We start from the raw sequence: 16,080 nt of genomic DNA, 5'->3' as shown, positions 1-16,080 counted from the left end.
GGTGGAAGTAACCAGGCCAACAAATTTTGCCACCAATCTCTCCAAAGCCAAACTAATATAGGAATGGTCAGCTCCAGACACATTCTCCAAGGATGGTAAAACAGAAAGCCCTCCCCATATAAAGATGGCCCAATGGGCCCCAGCTCAGACTTTTCAAAACTTGGCAGCTATAGGTCACAAGGCTCCAGCAGAGATGTCTGAAACTCTTCCAGAAGGGTTTCACGGTCAGGAGGACGGATCCAGCTCAAATAGGTTTCAAGGTACAGGGGGAGAGACCTGGAGAGCAATAAGGGTGAGACCTAAGAATAAAGCATAGGCAGAAGGTTGGGCAGCCATTCTTTCCCTTTCATTCATCACCACCCACCCCAACAGACCCAAGGATTCCAGGACATCAACTGTTCCTCAAACCCAAGTCAGCAGGCCTCACCATGTAGCATTCTCCTGGGGCAACTTAGTTTGGACCTCCAGCCTTTGCCAAAGAGCAGTGGCCTCATCCCTCCGATCCAGCCTCCTTAGAGTCTGAATCAAGTGAAAGGAAGCGTCTCCATAACCTGTAGCCCCACCCCAGAGTACAGTCTTAGAACTTGACCCAGTCTGAAGCATTTTATAAAGGGGGAAACTAGCCTAACCAGGTGGTGGTACAGTGGATAGAGCGCTGACCTGGGACACTGAGGACTCAAGTTCAAAACCCCAAATTGAACTTGGGTCAATTTGGGTCGCTGAATTGAACACAAGCTCATCTGGCTTTGAGTGCAGGATCACCAAGGGTTGCCAGCTTGAGCTTGGAATCATAGATATGAGCCCATGGTTGCTAGCTTGAACCCAAAGGTTACTGGCTTGAGCCGAAGGTCAATGGCTTAAGCAAGGGGTCACTGACTCAGCTGAAAGCCCCTGGTCAAGGCATATATGAGAAACAATGAATGACTAAAGTGCCACAACTATGAGTTGATGAGTCTCATCTCTCTCCCTTCCTATCTGTCTGTCCCTGTCTGCCTCTCTTTCTCACTAAAAAGAAAAATAAATCAGTAAAAATAAACAAAAGGGGAAACTGAAGCATAAAGCAGGAAACTATCTTGCCTACAGTTACACACTGAACCATGACATTCCCAACCATTCCTAGCACTAAGCACTGCCTGCTCAGGACAAAGGGCTCAGCTAATTCTGCTCCTGCCCAACACACTCCCAACACAAGTCATTGTCTTTGTGTCTGAGGACATTGGGAAGACTGGGGAACTCCTGAGAGGCCTTCGTACACATTTGTTTATGTCTTGTGTGTCTGTACACCTGGGTATTTCCCTAGGTATATGTAGCACAAACCCATTCATCCCTCCTATCTAGGAACATCATTCAGTACCTCCCTCCCTCCATGGGCCTCTTTGTCCTTGTGCATCTCTGCTTAGCTGACATCATGTAAGTATACATACCTGGGCACACCTGCACACCGAGGAGGAAGTCCTGTAGCGCTTTGGTATCCTGGCCACTAGCCATCCATTCTAGTCCACGACTAATCAGGGCAGCTGCTCGAAGCTGCTGTAGTGCCACATCTGATGTACACCCCTTCTCACAGTTGGAAGCAGGTCCTAGGGACCACCCCCAAAGTCAAGAAGTGTGTTCCCAACCACATAGTCACCAAAACCCCAAGTTTCCCTCTATCTCTTGTGTCTGGAGTCCCTTTCTCTTAAATCTCCTGTTTGGCTGGGCCACATGAAAAGGGAACTGATATCCACCACCACCACATCCAGGAGGGAAGAGGAAAAGTGAGAGTCTAGATCACCTTGTTCTTTGTCCTTAGGTGTGGCCTGGAAGAGCAGCTCAAGGCACCTGAAGTGGGACATAGAGCAGGGGCAAAAAGGAGTCAAGCTCAGAAACTCTGGGGTGAACAGTTAAAAAATGGAGCTCACCAGTTCAGGTCCCAGTCAGAAAAGTACCCCTCCACATTTCCCCTAGGACCCTGATTGGCTTCCTGGGCTCACCGGCTAAATTCACTAATTGCCTGTTTTGGGGCCCCTAGTTGTACCCAGGCTTGGCCCTGAAGCAGGTAGGTGGCAGAGATCCAGGGTGGGCAGTGTGGTGGCTCCTTGGTTCCTTTTCTGGCATCTGTGAACAGCCGGGGCTTCTTAGGGATCAGAGATGCTGTGCGGCTCAGCAGCTCCTCACATACGGTCAAAGCATCCTGAGCTCGGCCTGCCTGGATCAGTGCTGCTGCTGCCTCCAAGAACACCTCAGGCATGCAGGGCCCTGTGGGGGGTGGGGAGAACTGGGGTGGGGAAAAGATGCAGTCTTGAACAAACATAAGCCACCATCCCTAACCTCTTCACAAGGCTCTGGTACCTTATGGAAAAAAACCACCTGTTACTTGTATCCCTAAACCCCTTGCTCTGGGAAGCCTTCCTGGTCTTGCCTAGTCAGATTGGCCAGACAGAAGAGCAGAGGAAAAACCAGAAAACAGCATGAGCTCTGCTCCAAAGGAAACTCCAACCCTTTCCCACCCCAACTGCGAAAAACCTTGAAGATATACCCACCTTTGGCTCTGAATCATCCAGCAACAGGGCCAGTAAGTCCAAGTAATGCTCTACAGCGTCTTCTGCCCTGAGGAGTTATAGCCCATGAGCCTTAAATTAGATCCTTGCAGTGCCTTCCAAGGGCTCTTAGCTAAGGGAGGGATGCTCAAGGGCCCTGGGTAGTGGGTGTTTGGGCTTTGATCTTGGCTCAGTATGGCTATACCCTACTTACAGAATGGATTTGGGAGGAGATGTCAAAGTTTTTGTTTTGTTTTTTTAATGAAAGAGAAAGGGGGGGGGGGACAGACAAGAACAGGCTGGCAGGAAGGGAAAGAGATGAGAAGCATCAATTCTTCATTGCTGCACCTTAGTTTTTCATTGATTGCTTTCTCATATGTGCCTTGATGGGGGGGGGGGGGGCTCCAGCTAAGCCAGTGACCCCTTGCTCAAGCCAGCAACCTATGGGCTCAAGCCAGCGACCATGGGGTCATGTCTGTGACCCCATGCTCAAGCTGGATGAGCCCACTATCAAGCCGGATGAGCCCGCACTCAAGCCAGAGACATTGGGGTTTCGAACCTCGGTCTTTCACATCCCAGTCCGACACTCTATCCACTGCACCACCGCCTGGTCAGGCAGGAGACTTCAGAGTTTTAAAGAGATACAAGGTAGTCTCTGGAGGAAGAGTTCTCAGTTCAGGTCTAGTGGCAAGGCAGGAGAAGGAGTTGAGACCTATGTCCTGCCACTGACTTGTCTACCCCCCTGACTCACAAGAACAGGAACAGTCACAGGGGAGGCATCAGAAGTGAAAAGAGGAGTTCACGTGAGCAAGGCAGAACCTCACCTTCCTGTCTGTAGGCATCGGCTTGCTAGCAGGTGTTTGATCTGGCTCAGTGTGCCACAGCAAAGGGGTGAGGCTGGGTCAGGTTGTGGGAGTAGCAACTCTACTTCAATAAGAAAATGGGGGACTTCGGAGCTAGGAGTAACACTTAAGGCCTAAAAAGGACAAAAGAAGAAAATAACAATCTTTGGGAGCCATACTTCCTTCTGCTTATACCTTGACTAGATGCTTCAACACAAGCACCTCAGCAATCCCCAAATCTTCCACTGGCATAGTTCCTTACCTCAACCAGAAGCTCCAGACTCTCCAACTCTGCCACTGTGTTGCCTAGTTGCTGATATAGCCTGGAGGCTTCCAGAAGCGGCGGACCACAGATTGATCCCCCTTGCAGGGCTGCAACCAAGTAGAGCAGAGCTCTCTGTGGATTGCCCTAGAGGGGTAAGAGGACACAGGCCTCAGGTAGCTACCCTCACAAAGAAAAAAGCTGTCCATAACATTCATGGTTTCTCCAACCCATGCAGGCACTGTCTTTACCATCTTCCGGAGACAGGTCCCCAACGCTGTGTACACATGGACCAACACAGGCCGTGGGCACAGACCTGAGGCTGCTTCGTGCAGGTTGCTCAGTGCCCTGGGAAGATTCCCTGTGTTCAGCTCCTGGAGACCTGAGATCAATCAGGGTATGAGCTTAAAGAGGCCCATAGGGCATAAATTAAATAAGACATGACAGGAAAGTCATGAGCCTAGAGCAGGGGTCCCCAAACTATGGCCTGCAGGCCACATGTGGCCCTCTGAGGCCATTTATCCAGCCCCCGCCACACTTCTGGAAGGGGCACCTCTTTCATTGGTGGTCAGTGAGAGGAGCATAGTTCCCATTGATATACTGGTCAGTTTGTTGATTTAAATTTACTTGTTCTTTATTTTAAATATTGTATTTGTTCCCATTTTTTTTTTGTTTGTTTTCATTTTTCTGAAGCTGGAAACAGGGAGAGACAGTCAGACAGACTCCCGCATGCGCCCGACCGGGATCCACCCGGCACGCCCACCAGAGGCGAAGCTCTGCCCACCAGGGGGCGATGCTCTGCCCATCCTGGGCGTCGCCATGTTGCGACCAGAGCCACTCTAGCGCCTGAGGCAGAGGCCACAGAGCCATCCCCAGCGCCGGGCCATCTTTGCTCCAATGGAGCCTTGGCTGCGGGAGGGGAAGAGAGAGACAGAGAGGAAAGCGCAGCGGAGGGGTAGAGAAGCAAATGGGCGCTTCTCCTGTGTGCCCTGGCCGGGAATCGAACCCGGGTCCTCCACACGCTAGGCCGACCCATTTTGTTTTTTTACTTTAAAATAAGATATGTGCAGTGTGCACAGGGATTTGTTCATAGTTTTTTTTATAGTCCAGCCCTCCAACAGTCTAAGGGACAGTGAACTGGCCCCCTGTGTAAAATGTTTGGGGACCCCTGGCCTAGAGGCTCCTTAAGATGGGGAATGAGGAAGAAGGAATGAATCAGACTGCTAACTGACCTTGGCGACAGGCCAATGCTGTAAGAAGGACATCCTTCAAGCCCTGGGCATCCTGTAGGGTCAACGGGTCATCTGACGCCTTAGCTGGGGGGCTCCAAGTTTTTAGAAGGAGAAGCAGATCCTCAGAGGCCCCACTCTGGGGAGAGAAGGACATCAGAGGATCCAAGCTGGTAGCTATTTCTTCTCCTATCTGTCCACCCTGGCTAGACCTTGAATTCAGGTCCTCCTGATTCCTGCTCCCCCAATACTAAGGGATAGATAGCTGTGGGGAAAGGATAAAGGGAGGAAGAAAAACCTGGGACAGACCCTGGCTGAGTAGCTCAGTTGGTTAGAGCATCATCCCCATATACCAAAGTTGCAGGTTCGATCTCCAGTCAGGGTACATACAGGAATCAATCAATGAATACATAAATAAGTAAAACAACAAATTGATGTTTCTCTCCCCCTCCCTTCCTCTCTCTCTAAAAATAAAAATTTTAAATTAAAAGAAAGAAAAACTTGGGACAATGATAAGCTATTCTAGTGTACTTCCTCACTGAGGATAAATCCATGAGGACACAGGGCAAGGACCATGTTTGAGTTACTGATGAAAAGAATGAGACTGGGAAGTGACTCCAGCAAGGTCATGACAGTTCTAACCTCACCCCAAATGTTTAAGCTATTTTAAAAATGCTCCCAAGAGAACCCTCAAAGGAGGGACCAACCACAGCAAGGCTACCTAAGGTTCCTTGAGAGAATCCAGGTCTTCTGACCACCAACCCAGCAGCCTTTCCAGCACACAATGATGCTACTGCAGCTGGAAGGGATGGGAGGAGGGAAAAGACCCTTAGATACAAGTTACTTCTCAAATTACCTGGCTGCCATTCAGGGTCTGCAGCAGGAAGGTCAGGTCCCCAAGATGGTCCGTGCTCAGCCAGAGGGCAGCCTGCAGGCCAGCCAGGTGGTGAAGGGCAGGGAGCAGCTCTGGCGGAAGGGAGGAAGCTCGAAGGACCGAGTTCCACAGCCCCCTGCACCCATGTTCCAGCCTGGGCCCCAGCTGCTTCTGGGTCTCCATCACTGTAGAGTATACACACAGCTGAGACAGAACCTCAACTCTAGCTTTTCTTTTTTGCAGGAGCCCAAAGACCACAAAAGTACTCCTGGTCTGAGGAGCACATGGAGGATCAGAGAAGGGCATCTTTCTCTTCAAAGGTGAGATTATGTCCCCCTCCCTGTCCCATCCCCCTCCCCCCCATGCAAAGACTTAAACCCAGACTGAGGCTGGCAGGAAACATGAGAAACAATCTCTGACCCTCACCTCTCTCTAGGCCCCGTTGGATATCCTGTGCCTGGTCCTCAGTGAAACCCTGGGCCAGGCTGGCCCTCAGGGTAGTGAAGTTGCAGATGACAGTCAATTCCAAGGGGAGAAGAAGAACAGCTGCAGGGAGCCCTAAAGCAACAAAGGCTAGTCTCACAGTCTGCTCCCCCATGAAAGATTCCCTGAATAAGATCCCAAACCAGATATCATCCCACCTCAACCAAATGGCTTCAATAAAGAACACACCCTTTGGATAGAGTTTGGAAAAAGCAGAAAGTTCTCCAGATCAGACCATTCTGAAAACCACTTCTTCAAATGCTGCTCCGTGTGGGTATATGTGTATAACAAGGAGATTCACCTGTACAAAGTCGATGCACTCCAGTCTTGTCTGTGCCTTAAACAGGATTTCCTGTCCCCTGAGTAACTGCCTTAATCTCAGAAGTGGAAAAGAGGAACTGGTCTCTGGCTGTGGAGGGGGTGGGGTGCGGTGTGCTGGGATGGAGGGAAGACTGACCATCCTGGGGAGGACCCTGCTTACCCTGCAGACTATGGAGGAGTCCCCTGAGCCCCTCTAGCACATCTTGAGCCAAATGTTGTCGCCTCAGAGAAAGACTGGAGTCCTGAGCCACCTGCCAAACATGAAGTATAGTGTCACTGAGAATAAGTCCTTTCCTCTCCCCTGCAGCAGTGGCATGAAAAGTCATTTTCCAGTCATTACTGGCTTTCCGGAGAGGTCAAGCTCAGCCCCACCCCATTCGCTGGGATAAATCCACAGCAAACCCTCTTACTGGTATTTTGGGGCTGCAAAGCCAGAGTCCGAGCAGCCGCGTTACCTTGGCCTGTCGTACTAGCCAGTCATTCTTTTCCCTCCACAAGTCCAGGCAGTTGGCTTGTGGCACTGACGAGGCCAGACGGGTCTGGTGGGACATGGTGGCCAAGCCTGGGCCGGGACACCTGAAGAGGGTTGCGAAAGGGTAAGCCTGTTCCCCGCCCCGCCAAAGCCCCCACCCGAGCGGGAAGGGCCCGAGCACTTCCGCACCCTGCCGCGTCTCCTCCGCTCCCTCGGGGTCCTACCGCGTCTCCTCTGCTACTCCCCAGGAGAAAAGAACTCTCTCCTCGCTGCCTGGCGGGGCTCTCTCACCCTCGCCTCTGATTGGCGGAACCAGCAAAACTCTTGGCAGCGGTTGGTCGTCTTCAAGGTATTTCCCAGCGGGAAACTCGAAAAAGAAACGAGTCCAGCCAGACCAGCAAGGAAGGCCGAGGCCGTGGGGGGCCGAAGGTGTGTCTGATGGAGAAGGTCGTTACCACTCGCCGTTCCACCTGCTCAGCCCTCGCCGTGGCCTTGAGAAATCAACATAGAAACCAGAGCCCGTGGCTCAGCCCTTCCCTTGCAGGTTTGCTGAATTTCCCTTCCTCGGAGGGCTAGCCCGTGCGATGCATGCTGGGAGTTGTAGTACGGGTTAGAGCAGCTTGAAAAGTCCGGCCCGGAAGAATCTCCGAAAGGAACGGATAGACCAAAGTCCTTAGTATCATAATTGGGCCATCCTTCCTTTGCTCACCGTGGAGCATCAGCAGCTCACCCGCAGTCCGCTCAACTGCATACGGACTGACTGCTGGTAGCATAGCCCTGTGTTTGTGCCGCCTGCACTGCTCCCTGGTACCTGCCCAATCCTTTCAGCAAATGGAGCTAGGGGAATTCGATATTCGTATGCAAAAACAAAAGGGGAGGGGGGGGGGACTATGAACTCTTATGCTACAAAGACACCATCAAGAAAATTTAATGGACTTGTATTCATAACGTAACTCTCAAAGCTCAATAATACAGACTTATTTGAACCATTTTAAGGCAGGTAGAAAAAATATTAGACACTTTTACCAAAAAGATACATGAATAGCTATTCTTAGCCATTTGTGTGGCTATTCTCAGCCACACAAAAGAATAGCCACACAAAAAGATGCTCAACATCACTGACCATTAGGGAAATACAAATTGCAACCATAAGATACTACTATGCACATACACACATAGAATGGTCACAATAAAAAAAAATACAGATAATGCCAACTCCTGGTGAGGATGTGGAGATACTGGAAACTTCATACATTATTGGCAGGAATACAAAATGCTACCATTACTTTGGAAAAGTTTGGCAGTTTCTTTAAAAGTTAATCAAAAATTTTCATATGATCCAGGAATTTCACTCCAAGGAATTCTCCCAAGAGAAATGAAAACATATGTTTACACCAAGTCTTGTATGCAAATGCCCATAGCAGTGAAAAAATACATATATTCACAATAGCTGAAAACTGGAAATAATCCAAATGTCCATCAAGTTGATCATAACCATGCTTTGGATTGGAATATATGAATGACTAAGCAATAAAAAGGGGCAAAAGCCTGACCTGTGGTGGCTCAGTGGATAAAGCGTCGACCTGGAAATTCTGAGGTTGCTGGTTCGAAACCCTGGGCTTGCCTGGTCAAGGCACATATGGGAGTTGATGCTTCCAGCTCCTCTTCCCCCCCCCCCCCCCCGTCTCTCCCTCTCCTCTCTAAAATGAAAAAAAAATTTTTTTTAATTGTTTAGCCTGACCTGTGGTGGCGCAGTGGATAAAGCGTCGACCTGGAAATGCTGAGGTCGCCGGTTTAAAACCCTGGGCTTGCCTGGTCAAGGCACATATGGGAGTTGATGCTTCCTGCTCCTCCCCCCTTCTCTGTCTCTCTCTCTCCTTTCTAAAATGAATAAATAAAAAAATTTTAAAAAAAGGGGGGCAAAAATGATACATGCACCAACATGGAGGAATCTCACAAACCTTATTCTAAGTCAAAGGAGCCACATATTGCCCTGGCCGGTTGGCTCAGTGGTAGAGCGTTGGCCTGGCGTGCAGAAGTCCCGGGTTCGATTCCCCGGCCAGGGCACACAGGAGAAGCGCCCATCTGCTTCTCCACCCCTCCCCCTCTCTTTCCTCTCTGTCTCTCTCTTCCCCTCCCGCAGCCAAGGCTCCATTGAGCAAAGATGGCCTGGGCGCTGGGGATGGCTCCTTGGCCTCTGCCCCAGGCGCTAGAGTGGCTCTGGTCACGACAGAGCGATGCCCCGGAGGGGCAAAGCGTCGCTCCCTGGTGGGCATGCCGGGTGGATCCCGGTCGGGCACATGCGGGAGTCTGTCTGACTGTCTATCCCCATTTCCAGCTTCAGAAAAAAAAAAAAAAAAAAGGAGCCACATATTGCATGATTCTAGAAATATGAAGTGTCCATAAAAGATAAATTATAAAGACAAAAAAAAAAAAAAAAAGGCTGACCAGTGATGGCAAAGTGGATAGAGTGTTGACTTGGAACACTGAGGTTGAGGTCGTCAGTTTGAAACCCCAAGGTCACTGGCTTGAATGCAGGCTTGTCAGCTTGAGCATGGGTTTGCTACATTGAGCTCAGGGTTGCCAGCTTGAGCATGGGGTCACTTGCTTGAGCATGGAATTATCGACATGATTCCAAGGTTGCTAGATTGAGCCAGGGGTCACTGGCTGGGCTTGGGCCCCCTAGTCTAGCACATGCAGGAAGCAATCAATGAACAACTAAAGTGAAGCAACTATAAGTTAACGCTTCTCCTCTCTTCTCTCTCAAATCAGTAGAGAGAGAAAAAAAGAGACAAAAAATGATCAGTGGCCTGGGTTGAGGCTGGGAATTGACTGTAAATAAAGTACAGGAAATTTATGGGAGTGATGAAAATTTTTTCTTTATTTTAGGTGAGAGGAGGGTAAATAGTAAGGCAGACTCCTGCATGTGCCCTGACCATGGCAACCCCTTCTGAGACTGATGCTTGAGTACCGAGCTATTTTTAGCACCTGAGGCTGATGCGCTCCAATGGAGCTATCCTCAATGCTCCAGGCCACACTCGAACCAACTGAACCACTGGCTATGGAAGGGGAATAGGGAGAGAAGGGGGGAGGTGAAGGTGGGGAGAAGCAGATGGTCACTTCTCCTGTGTGCCCTGACCGGGAATCAAACCTGGGATGTCCATATTCGGGGCCAACACTCTATCCACTGAACCACCAGCCAGTGCCTGAAAATTTTCTAAAACTAAGTTGTTGCACTTGCTAACAGTTTCTTACGCATTCTATAAAAAGAACAAACGGCAAAAGAAAAATAGGATGAATTTCATCTTAAAAATTTTGTTATGAGCCCTGGCCGGTTGGCTCAGCGGTAGAGTGTCAGCCTAGCGTGCAGAGGACCCGGGTTCGATTCCCGGCCAGGGCACACAGGAGAAGCGCCCATTTGCTTCTCCACCCCTCCGCTGCGCTTTCCTCTCTGTCTCTCTCTTCCCCTCCCGCAGCCAAGGCTCCATTGGAGCAAAGATGGCCCGGGCGCTGGGGATGGCTCTGTGGCCTCTGCCTCAGGCGCTAGAGTGGCTCTGGTCGCAACATGGCGACACCCAGGATGGGCAAGGCATCGCCCCCTGGTGGGCAGAGCATCGCCCCTGGTGGGCGTGCCGGGTGGATCCCGGTCGGGTGCATGCAGGAGTCTGTCTGACTGTCTCTCCCTGTTTCCAGCTTCAGAAAAATGAAAAAAAAAAAAAAAGAAAAAAAAATTTTGTTATGTGCTATACAAATAGTTGAACATTACCTGACCAGTGGTGGCACAGTGGTAAAGCTTCTACCCGGAATGCTGAGGTCGCTGGCTCTGAGCAAAGGCTCATCAGTACAGGGTCACTGGCTTGGTCAGGGGATTGTCCACATGATCCCAAAGCTTGCCCACTTGAGCCCAAAAGGTCGCTGGCATGGAAAAGCCCAAGGTTTCTAGCTTGAGCAAGGAGACACAGGCTCACCCTGGTCAAGGCACATCTGAGAAGCAGTCAAAGTACAACTAAAGCAACTAACTACGAGTTGATGCTTCTCACCCTCTCTCTCTCAAAAAATAAATAAAATAATTGAAGGTTAATTAGCAGTATAAGTAAATATTAATGCTGCCAGTCTCCTTCAAACAAACAAAAAAAAACCCACAAAATTTTTGTGCTTCAAAAGATACTGTCAAGAAAATGAAAAGATAACACACAGAATGGATAGTTTTGTTTTGTTTTTGACAGAGACAGAGAGAGGGACAAATAAGGACAGTTGGGAAGGGAGAGTTGAGAAGCATCAATTCTTTGTTGAGGCACCTTAGTTGTTCATCGATTGCTTTCTATGAGACTTGATGAGAGTGGGGCGTGGGCAGGAGCTACAGCAGACTGAACGACCCCTTGCTCAAGCCAGCGATCTTGGGCTTCAAGCCAGCAACCATGGGGTCATGTCTATGATCCCATGCTTAAGCCAGTGACCCTGCACTCAAGCTGGTGAGCCCATGCTCAAACCAGTGACCTCGGGGTTTTGAACCTGGATCCTCCGCGTCCCAGTCAGATGCTCTATCCACTGTGCCACTGCCTGGTCAGGCTGAATGGATAGATTTTTATATTTTATTTATTTATTTATTGATTGAGAGAGACAGGAAGGGAGATAGAGGGTTAGAAGCATCAACCCACAGCTGCCTTCACTCTAGCTGTGCATTGATTGCTTCCGAGAGTGAGAGATGAGAACCATCAACCTGTAGTAGTCCTCACTCCAGTTATACATTGAACTTCCCTTGAGTGCCTTGACCGGGGCTGTGCCAGTGTATCCCTGCTCAAGACAGTGACCTCGGACTTTCCATGCCAGTGACTCTTGGGCTCAAGCTGATGAGCACTGGGATCATGTGGATGATCCCCCACTCAAGCCAACAGCATTGTGGGTCAATGCTTTATCCACTGCACCACCACGGGTCAGGCAAGGATTTTTTTTTTTTTAAGATTTTATTTATTCATTTGAGACAGGGGAGAGAGAGAGAGAGAGAGAGAGAAGACAGAAGGGGGAAGGAACAGGAAGCATCAAATCCCATATGTGCCTTGACCCGGCAAGCCCAGGGTTTTTTGGTTTTTTTTTTTTTTTTTTTACAGAGGCAGAGATAGACAGGGACAGACAGACAGGAACAGAGAGAGATGAGAAGCATCAATTATCAGTTTCTCGTTGCGCACTGCGACTTCTTAGTTGTTCATTGATTGCTTTCTCACATGTGCCTTGACCGTGGGCCTTCAGCAGACCGAGTAACCCCTTGCTGGAGCCAGCGACCTTGGGTCCAAGCTGGCGAGCTCTTTGCTCAAGCCAGATGAGCCCGCGCGCGACCTCGGAGTCTCGAACCTGGGTACTTCCGCATCCCAGTCCGACGCTCTATCCACTGCGCCACCGCCTGGTCAGGCAAGCCCAGGGTGTTGAACCGGCAACCTCAGCTTTCTAGATACATGCTTTATCCACTGCGCCACCACAGGTCAGGCAGGCAAGGATTATTTTTAAATCAAATACTACGTAATAAGGGACTTGTATGTAGAATACATAAACAATGCTAATAACTCTATAAAAAGATAACCCATTTAAAAAACAAAGGATTTGAATGGACAGTTCTACAATAAGCACAAAAAAATACTCAACATCATTAATCATCAAGGATATGTAAACTAAAACCACAATGAGCCTGACCAGGTAATGGCACAGTGGATAGATCGTTGACCTGGGAGGATCCAGGTTCAAAACCTCGAGGTCACCGGCTTGAACATGGGCTCATCCAACTGAACACAGCTTGAGCCTCAGGTCACTGGCTTCAGCAAGGGGTCACTGGTTCAGCTGGAGCCCCCCCCCCCCCGGCCAAGGCACATAAGAGAAGCAATAAATGAACAACTAAAAGTGCTACAACTACAAGTTGATGCCTCTCATCTCTCTCCCTTCATGTCTGTCTCTTTTGTAAAAAACAAACCAAAAAAAACTCATAATGAGATACCACTTCACACCCACCAGGATGGTTAGAAACAAGATGGATAAAAAAAATAAGTATTGGCATAGATGTGTAGAAATTGGTACTCGCATACACTGCTGGTGGGAATATAAAATGGTGGAGCAGCTTTGGAAAACAATGGTAGCTTTTCAAAAAGTTAAATGTGCCCGACTTGTGGTGGTGCAGTGGATAAAGCGTCAGCCTGGAAATGCTGAGGTTGCTGGTTCAAAACCCTGGGCTTGCCTGGTCAAGGCACATATGGGAGTTGATGCTTCCTGCTCCTCCTCCCTTCTCTCTCTCTCTCTCTCTCCCCCTCTATAATGAATAAATAAAATCTTAAAAAAAAATTAAATGTACAGTTTAACATTTTAAAACAACTTTTAACTTTTCTTTTAAAGATTATATTTATTGATTTTAGAGACAGAATATAAAGAGAGAAGGGGGGTAGTGGAAAGCATCAACTCATTGTAGTTGTTTCTTGTATGTGCCTTGACCTGGCAAGCCTGAGTTTTCAAACTGGTGACCTCAGCATTCCAGGTAGATGCTCAATCCACTGTGCCACCACAGTCAGGTGACAACTCCTCAAAAAGTTAACCATAATTACCATGTGACCTAGCAATTTCACAATATACCATTAGGTAGGTATATAGCCCCAAAGAACTGACGTGTAGCCTGACCTGTGGTGGCGCAGTGGATAAAGCGTCGACCTGGACTGCTGAGGTCACCGGTTTGAAACCCTGGGTTTGCCTGGTCAAGGCACATATGGGAGTTGATGCTTTCTGCTCCTCCCCACTTCCCCACTTGTCTCTCTCTCTCTCTCTCTCTCTCTCTCTCTCTCCCTCTCTCCCTCCCCTCTAAAATGAATGAATAAATAAATATTTAAGAACTGACGTGTATTTTAATGTCCAAACAAAAACTTGTGTCTGAATATTCATAGCAGTATTAATAACCAAAAGGTGTGAACAACCCAAATGTCCATTAACAGATGAATAAATGAACAAAACGTGATATATCCATACAGTGGAATATTATTTGGCCATAAAAAGAAACAAAGTACTGATATATTCTGCAACATGAACCTTGAAAACATTAGGCTGACTGAAAGAAGTCTGACAGAAAGGGCCACATATGAAATATCCAGAATAGGCAAATCCAAAAAAAAAAAAAAAAAAACCCAGAAAACAGGCCCTGGCTGGTTTGCTCAGTGGTAGAGCACTGGCCTGCTGTGTGGATGTCCTGGGTTCAATTCCCAGTCAGGGCACACAGGAGAAGCAACTATCTGCTTCTCCACCCCTCCCCCTCTCCTCTCTATCACTCTCTTCCCCTCCTGCAGCCATGGCTCCACTGGCACAAGTTGACCCCAGGCACTGAGGATGGCTCCATGGCCTCACCCCAGGCACTAAAATAGCTTAGTTGCTGAGCAATGGAGCAACGACCCACGGTGGGCAGAGAATTGCCCCATAGGGGGCTTGCAGAGTGGATTCTGGTCAGAGTACATGCAGGAGTCTGTCTCTCCGCCTCCCTGCTTCTCACTTATGAAAAATAAAAACCAACCAAACAAAAAAAACCAGTAAACAAATTAGTGGTTGTCAGAGGCTGGGAACATAGGAGATTGGAAATGAATGCTAATGCATGTGACCTCTTTTGGGGGTGATGGAAATGTTCTGGAAATAGTAAGGATGGTAGCACATTGTAAATGTACTGAGGGCCACTGAATTGTACACTTTTAAATAGTTAATTTTATGTTATATAAATTTTACCTCAATTTAAAAAGAGAAAATAAACTGATACATGCTACTATATGGATGAACCTTGAAAACATTATGCTGAGTGAAAGAAGCCATTCACCAAGGGCCACATCTTATATGATCCCATTTCTTTTATTGTTTGTTTGTTTGTTTTTAATTTTTTTCATTTTTTTTTTATTTATTCATTTTTAGAGAGAAGAGAGAGAGACCGAGAGAGAGGAGAGAAAGACAGAGAGAGAGAAGGGGGGGAGGAGCCGGAAGCATCAACTCCCATATGTGCCTTGACCAGGCAAGCCCAGGGTTTCGAACCAGCGACCTCAGCATTTCCAGGTCGATGCTTTATCCACTGCGCCACCACAGGTCAGGCCAATCCCATTTCTTTTAAATGTCCAGAACAGTGGTTGCCTAGGAATAGGAGCGCAGATAGGGAAAAATGGAGGATGATAGGAAAGAGTTCCTGTGTGGGTTGATGAAATGTTCTGTGATTAATTGTGGTGATGGCTATACAACTCTGTAAATATACTAAAAATCATTAAATTGTGTACTTTAAATGGGTAAATTTTATAGTACACTGTACCTCAATAAAGCTCTTTTTTAAAAAAGAAACAATGAGCCTGACCTATGGTGGTGCAGAGGATAAAGCATCAACCTGGAACACTGAGGTCATTGGTTCAAAACCCCGGGCTTGCCTGGTCAAGGCATGTATGGGAGATGATGCTTCCTCCTCCTCCCCCTTCTCTCTCTCTTTCCCCTCTCTAAAATGAATAAAATAAAATCTTTAAAAAAAATTCTCAATTAAAAAATAAATATAAAAGAAACAATGAGTTAGTGTGAAGTAGACTTTTTGATGTCAAGTAAAAGGCAGAAATAAGGCCCTGGCCAGTTGGCTCAGTGGTAGAGCGTTGGCCTGGCGTGCAGAAGTCCCGGGTTCAATTCCCCGCCAGGGCACACAGGAGAGGCGCCCATCTGCCTCTCCACCCCTCCCCCTCTCCTTCCTCTCTGTCTCTCTCTTCCCCTCCCTCAGCGAGGCTCCATTGGAGCAAAGATGGCCTGGGCGCTGGGGATGGCTCCTTGGCCGCTGCCCCAGGCGCTGGAGTGGCTCTGGTCGTGACAGAGCGACGCCCCTGGAGGGGCAGAGCATACCCCCTGGTGGGCAGAGCGTCGCCCCCTGGTGGGCGTGCCGGGTGGATCCCGGTCGGGCGCATGCGGGAGTCTGTCTGACCGTTTCTCCCCGTTTCCAGCTTCAGAAAAATACAAAAAAAAAAAAAAAAAAAGGCAGAAATAAGAATTATTAATAGTGTAAATCAATGTGCTAACATATCTTTTTCTAAAAGAATCTTGTAGCTAGGTCAG

At 48.5% G+C, this 16,080-nt stretch overlaps 1 protein-coding gene across 5 annotated transcripts; it reads right to left on the bottom strand.

Annotated features, from left to right (window-relative positions):
* Positions 1 to 47: 47 nt before the first annotated feature.
* On the bottom strand, positions 48 to 7,548 carry FANCG (FA complementation group G). Of its 5 annotated transcripts, none has more exons than XR_010729061.1 (15): positions 7,227 to 7,548; positions 6,986 to 7,106; positions 6,691 to 6,781; positions 6,153 to 6,284; positions 5,709 to 5,911; positions 4,856 to 4,991; positions 3,875 to 4,005; positions 3,624 to 3,770; positions 3,344 to 3,495; positions 2,523 to 2,589; positions 1,974 to 2,257; positions 1,775 to 1,821; positions 1,425 to 1,580; positions 428 to 519; positions 48 to 276 (listed from the first exon to the last, which is right to left on the bottom strand). XR_010729061.1 is itself a non-coding variant. In XM_066256849.1 (15 exons), exons 2-15 carry the CDS (start codon positions 7,079 to 7,081, stop codon positions 168 to 170), a joined length of 1,875 nt encoding a protein of 624 aa, XP_066112946.1. In that variant the 5' UTR covers positions 7,082 to 7,106; positions 7,192 to 7,548; the 3' UTR covers positions 48 to 167. The 5 variants fall into 5 exon arrangements, 4 of the variants coding, with proteins under 4 accessions (XP_066112946.1, XP_066112945.1, XP_066112947.1 ...); XM_066256849.1 differs by having other exon boundaries at positions 428 to 551; positions 7,192 to 7,548; XM_066256848.1 differs by having other exon boundaries at positions 428 to 551.
* Between the last annotated feature and the right edge of the window lie 8,532 nt (positions 7,549 to 16,080).

This window comes from Saccopteryx bilineata, chromosome 2 (assembly GCF_036850765.1).
Source record: "Saccopteryx bilineata isolate mSacBil1 chromosome 2, mSacBil1_pri_phased_curated, whole genome shotgun sequence".
Classification (NCBI taxonomy): domain Eukaryota; kingdom Metazoa; phylum Chordata; class Mammalia; order Chiroptera; family Emballonuridae; genus Saccopteryx; species Saccopteryx bilineata.
Note: the sequence above shows the minus strand (reverse complement) of the source record. Positions and strands in the feature narration are given on the sequence as shown.

Excerpts from the sequence above, each read along its gene's own strand:
- FANCG (XM_066256849.1), bottom strand. The coding sequence starts at position 7,081 with ATGTCCCACCAGACCCGTCTGGCCTCGTCAGTGCCACAAGCCAACTGC. Across the intron at positions 4,992-5,708 it reads AGACCCTGAATGGCAGCCAG|AGTGGGGCCTCTGAGGATCT; the intron begins GTAATTTGAGAA and ends TTCTCTCCCCAG. Across the intron at positions 2,590-3,343 it reads CGATGCCTACAGACAGGAAG|GGCAGAAGACGCTGTAGAGC; the intron begins GTGAGGTTCTGC and ends ATAACTCCTCAG.